This window comes from Stenella coeruleoalba (assembly GCF_951394435.1).
Source record: "Stenella coeruleoalba genome assembly, chromosome: 14".
NCBI classification, from domain to species: Eukaryota; Metazoa; Chordata; class Mammalia; order Artiodactyla; family Delphinidae; genus Stenella; species Stenella coeruleoalba.
This window is the reverse complement of record NC_137160.1, coordinates 59,259,198-59,265,197: the sequence shown is the minus strand read 5'-3', so window position 1 is coordinate 59,265,197 and position 6,000 is coordinate 59,259,198. Positions and strand designations below refer to the sequence as shown.

The 6,000-nt window shown below is 49.4% G+C and overlaps 1 protein-coding gene across 8 annotated transcripts in view; it reads right to left on the bottom strand.

The window, feature by feature from the left end:
• Nucleotides 1–4,202: 4,202 nt before the first annotated feature.
• The window catches only part of PTPRM (protein tyrosine phosphatase receptor type M), a 798,567-nt gene continuing 796,769 nt past the window's right edge, over nt 4,203–6,000 (bottom strand). For all 8 annotated transcript variants that reach the window (XM_079943436.1, XM_079943437.1, XM_079943438.1 and 5 more), the window contains one exon: nt 4,203–5,232. In XM_079943436.1, coding sequence (XP_079799562.1) covers nt 5,179–5,232 — 54 coding nt within the window. In that variant the 3' untranslated portion in view covers nt 4,203–5,178. The remainder of the gene's footprint in view (nt 5,233–6,000) is intronic.

Sequence of the window (6,000 nt, the reverse complement as noted above, 5' to 3'; positions counted from 1 at the left end):
AATTTCCATCAAGTTTGGAAAATTTTGCCATTACTTCTGCCTCCTTTTTTCCCCCACTTTGGGGCGACATCAGCAGTTCACTGATACTTTGATCATTTTTGTTCAGTCTTTTCTCTCTGTGTGTTTTATTTTGAATGATTTCTACTGATGTCTTACGTTCACTATTTTTTTCTTCTGCAGTCGAATTTGCTGTGAACCCCCTTTAGAACATTTTTTAAAATCTCAGGCTTTGTAGTTTTCATCTCTTGAAGTTCTACTTGGATTTTAAAAAATATCTTCCATATTTTTGCTTAAATAAGCTAAATCTTTTCTCTGGCTTCTTGGTCATCTGGAATAATGTTATAAAATAACTGTTTTAATGTATTTGTCTACTAATTCTATCATCCATATTATATCTGGGTTAGTTTCACTTGATTGTTTTTTCTCCTCTTTTCTTGTGTGTCGTATTTCTCTGCTTCTTTGTGTGCCTGGTAATTTTGGATTGCATGCCAGACACTGTCAAATTTACTTTCTTGGGTGCGGGATATTTTTGTATCCCTATATTCTTGAGTTTTGTTCTGTGGTGCAGTTAAGCTACTTGGAAACAGTTTGATCCTTTTGGTTATTGCTTCGCTAGGCAGGACTACAGCTGTGTTTAGTCTAGAGCTAATTTCCCCACTTGCTGAGGCCAAAGCTTTCTGGGTTCTCTATCCAATGGGAATAGGAGCTATACGGCTCCGTGTGAACTCTGAGTATTCTTCCTTCCAATCTTTTTGAGTCGTTCTTTCTTTGGCCTCAAGTCCTTTCCATGTTTATCCTGATCAGTACTTAACTGAAGACTTGATTGGGACAGTGCAGATGTTCAGAATTCCTTCTCTATGCATCATCTCATCTCTGCTGCTCTGCCCTGCAAACTCTAACCACCCTGGCTTTTTTGAACTCTCACTTCAAATAAGGGAATTCTCCTTTCAAATAAGGGAGACCACTGGGTTACAGCTGGATTCCCCCTTCCTGTACCCATTATCTGAAAATTCTTTCAAGGCTGTTAGCTGGGGGATCCTAGGGTTCATCTAACTTGTTTCCTGTTCCCTTCATTATTTGATGTCCAGTGTCTTGAGAACCACCTTAAAAAATATTTTTTCCCCCAATTTTTTATTTGTTTCAATTAGGAGGGTAAATCTGGTCTTTGCTACTCTAACTTGTCTGGGATTGTAAGTCCTGGATGGAGTTCTTTAAATCTGACCATTTGTAGGATAGATATGATGGAACTATAAGGAGTCAAGAGCACTGAGGGTGCTGGTAAATCTGGATGAAGTGATGCATCACAGGGCTTAGGTTGTTCTGGGAAAGGAGGTAAGAAGGGGCGGCTCGCCCAGAGAATGGTCTGGAGGGCTTCATAAATTCAAAGAACAAGGATGGCAGGGATATGGCAAAGAGGAAGCTAGCAGCTGAAGAGGCTGGGGTCAGAATTTGGCAAGTTGAAGATTTCAGAGGTGAGGCCATTCCAGGTGACCAGCTGCAGGCTGTGGCCATCCATCAGCTTGAGTGGAGTATGAAGGGCAGCTGTTGAAACTGAGGAAGCATCTACTTGGGGGAGGTCCAGAGGGGCCATTTCCTCGGGAGGTGGGGGGAAGAGAGCCTCATGGTAGTCAAGGCTATGGGGTAAGTTCCTTTACATATCAATAAAGGTTCCTTAGAGCACAGTAAAAGTGACTAGAGGTAATGTCAGCAGAAGAAGCTGGTAGGAAAAAAGTACAGCAGGACGGAATGGACAGCACATGACAGGAGTGACCTTGACAGACAGGCTTAGCATCCAGGGATAAGATTTACTGTGTCCAGCTGACCAGCCCACAGAAGAAGAGGTCCAGCTGGGGTGGGGGTCCGGGGTGGGATGGCAGGTGACAGCCGGCCTCCAGATGGCCTCAAGGATTCTCACATCTTGGGATTTGTGCCCCAGTGTATCCCCTCCCGCACGGAATAGGGCAGACTTCTGTGACCAATAGGATATGGTGGAAATGACAGGGCATGACTTCCAAGGCCAGGTCATAAAAGACCTCTGCCTTGCTTCCTGGGTCACTGGGAGAAGCCGCCATCATGCTGCAAGGACACTTGGGCAGCTTGTGAAGAAGCCCATGCGGAGAGGACTGAGGCCTCCTGCCAACGACCAGCCCCGACTTGCCGGGTGTGTGTGAGCCACCTTGGAAGTGGATCTCCCTGCTCCTGCCAAGCTCTCAGATGACCACAGCCCTGACCCAACACTTGGACAGTCTCTGCATGAGTGACCTTAGAGGCAGAACCATCCAGCAAAGCCACTCCTGAATTTCTGACCCATGGAAACTGCAAGAGATAATCAATGTTTATTGGTTATTTAGTATTTGAATTTTGGGGCAATTGTTATTCAGCAGTAGGTAACTGATGCTGATTTTGGTACCCAGAACTGGGATGTCTTAACAAAACCTAAACATATAGGCATGAGTTTGTATCCACACCGTGAGCAGCTGGTGGACAGCTCATGCTCAGTGCCGGTCACTGCTGGGTCGCCTGGTTGGCTTGGGGTAGCAGCTGGGCCTTCTGAGAGCACTGGGCACAGGATGACCCCTGGGGCCCACCTACCTGAAAACACACAGAGAATGGAATCTGGGAAATGCAGTCCAGTGAGGCCAAGTTGACACATTACAGACACCACAGCACCTGAACTGAAAGCTGTCACAAGGCTGTCCTTGAGCACGACCGTGTCAGGAAGTCAGGGGGGCTTTCACACCTGGCTTTCACAGCCATCACAGGACACAACAGTGAGGGGAACCCTGGGCACAGAGAGAAGACAGAGAAGGAACACATAGCTGAGAGGTCGGCCTCTTTTGTTTGCAAAGGGCAGAGACCTTTGCTGTGTCTGGAAGGTGATGGAATCCCGACCTGCAGGAAGGCCTCATGGGAGACGAGAAACAGCCACCAGATGTTCCTGCTCTCCTATCACTATTTCTGCTAAGAGCTGAAACCGAAGGAAAGGAAGGTAAAAATCCTAGAGATTCACAAGTCTGGAGGAAACCACTGCTCCCACGTGAGATGGGGTTTGATCCTGTAGGGGTGGATGTGAGCTGCATCTGCACACTCAGTCTCAGGTGGCTTCAGGCCCTGCTGAACCGGCTTTTTCTTTCACCCGAGGAGTGAAGACCACCATGACTTTGTCCAAGAGGACCGAGGGTGCCACTTCCCTCACGGCCCTGCCTGTACACAAAGCGTGCGGCCGGCCACAGGCATCCGTCCCCATTCCTGTACCCCGGAGAGGTAGACAGCAAGCGCTTCTTATCTTTTAGGAGCTCGTCCAGGAGAGTGGGGTGGGGATGCTGAGACGCCACTGTCCACGGCGACCTGGGCAGTGAGGGGCTTGGTCTAGACTCACTGGGCTGCGGCCAGCTCCTCCCGAGCGCGTGGATCGTGTAGTCAGAGTGCAGCAGAGCAGGGAAGGCCTTGGATGCAGGGTCAGCCTCGGTCCCCTTGATGGACAACCTTTGATCTTGTCGTTCTTAGTCGCTGAGATCCCCGGAGCGGGTGATGGGCTGTCTCCTGTCTCAGGACGAGGGGCACTTCCTATCCCGAGTGTCATAAGAAGGCTGTGGTGCTGGGGCCACTGCCCCTACCTCCCCCCAGGCCCTGGAGGCACCTGACACTGACGAGCCTGGGTGACGTGGACAGGTTATTTAATCTTTTGTCTCCAGCTGTCCGATGGCTCGATGGCTCCATACTGTCCCCGATCACACTGTTGGGTTGGGGAGGAGACTCTGCTGCCACTTGGGAAAGCGCCTGCAGTTTCCAGCACAGAATGGGCGTTCACCAAAGGTCCGTCCCCACCATCTACCGGCCATCACTTCACACAGCCTGGCGCTCAGTTTAAACTCAGTGTTCGTCCTCAGCCCGGCTTCCTCCTTCTTCAGAGGCCAGGAAAGCCCTCGGGCTGCGGTCTTTCCCTCCTACAGGAAACGTCTTGTCCAGCTTGGTGTCCTGCTCAGATGCACCCTGATTGTGGGACCCTCTAAAGAGCGTTCTCTCAGCAAGTTTCAGGTTTGAATGAGGCTTGGAGAGGACAGACACGACCCCCAGGCCACCGAGATCAAACAGAGAAAGGCACAGGCTGCTCCTGGTCAGAAAGTCGCCGCCCTGGCGTCTGGCCCAGAGCTCCCTGGAACGGCCTGCCCGCCGGTCAGAGGTCACCGGCTGTAGCTTCTGGGGCTTGTGCACCCGGGGAGGCTCCCGGGATGGGCCTCGATCTCTCACTGACCAAAGTTCTCTCTCCAGAGTCCCAACTCTACCTGCTCCAGGCCAGCAGACCCGGGCACGATCTCTCTGCCAGAGGCCCAGAGTGACCGGAGCTGCCCCCGCCGGGGCGCCAGGACAGTAGGCAGACACCACACTGGTCACGGGTCTTTATTTATTGAGTTGAGAATTCACACAAGGTAGCATCATACAGTAGTAAGTCATTTCCAGGGCTGGATAAAAATGATTGTCACTCACCGTGCTTCACGAAAATTTCTTTTAATGAATAAATAATTTGATGAAATCAAAAATATTTACAATATAAACACATGGCAAAGCTTCAGGTCTGTGAGTCTGATCATCGATCTCCGCCTCTCTGAACTGAACGCCTCCCAAGCTTTTCCCTTGGGAACAATACAAATCTGATAGAAACAACAGCTCGTACATCTCTTTGTTCGTTATATGTTTATCTGTTAGTCTTGGAAAGCTACATATATTATGCGACATGTTAAAATACAGATTTTAACTAAAATAATATATTATCATAATGCCAGGTAGCATTCTCCACAGAACAAAAATGTACACTCAGTTGTAACAATAACAAAGGTTCACGGGCCACAAAAGAATACCCCAAAGGTACAAATTCCTTCATAAGAATATAATTGTGCTCTTGAGTTTACCAGCTGTCCATGCTGCTCTACGGAGCTGGTGCCTAGGAGGACGGGGCTGGACCACTGGGTGCTGACGGTAGTCTTCCGTCAGGCAGCAGCAGTACTGGGAATTGGGCAGGGCAAGCAGTTTTATAAACACTTTCTTGGGCTCTTCAAGAGAGCCAGTTAGGCAAAGCAAAATAAGCATATGGAGAAGTCTTCATCTCATCGGCACAAACACCATGGCACGTCCTGGCTTTGCAGGATGAAAGGTTTGTGTGCAGGGCTGTGTACGCCGTCAGCCAGCATTCAAGTATTCTAGGGCTACCTCATAGCAGAACTTGTACTGATCCTGGAACACAGAAGGGACAAAATGTCAGCGTGGCCGTAGCGGGATGCAGTTTCTCTGAAAGCAATGATGCCAGATTAGGGTTTTAACTGGAAGCAAGCAAACTGAGAAGGATGTGAATCAGAAGCGAACTGGGAAGTCATGGTCCTGAACCACACACACATTCGTCGTTTGTAGATGTTTCCCACAAGGCCGATGAAAGAGGTATTTTGATATCTATGCTCATTAGAATTCCTGGAAAGTTCTAGACAACTGCAACACATATCTCTGTTTGTCCACACGTATGTGTTCACCTGTTACGTCAACATCCTGAGTACAAATTATTGGAAAGCCAAGAGGTGGAAGGAAAGATAATGAGGGCTGGGGACATGCCTTCATGATTTGCTCAGCAAATAAACGCGGCTTCACTCCTGGACCGGCTTTACCTCTGACTGTCAGTCAGCAGCATTTCCTCCGTTTTATGAGAGTTTATTAAGCACCTCTTAAGTACCAAGTGTCTTGACCTGTCCCTGACTCTGAGAAGTCCATGTCCAACAAGGAGGATGAGACGGGCACCCAATGGCACTCACGAGGCAGAGCTGAGCAGGGCCCACGAATGCTCCCCAACAGGGGTGCAGTGGAGGAGGGAGCTGAGCTTCTTAAGGAAGATGTGCAGGGGGTGGCAGGTAATGGGGGAGCCTGAGGATGAGCACGTGAGCGGGGGGGCGGCGGTTATGTGTCCTGTTTGCCCGGGACAGTCCCACTTGATGCCTGGTGTCCTGGCGTCATCGT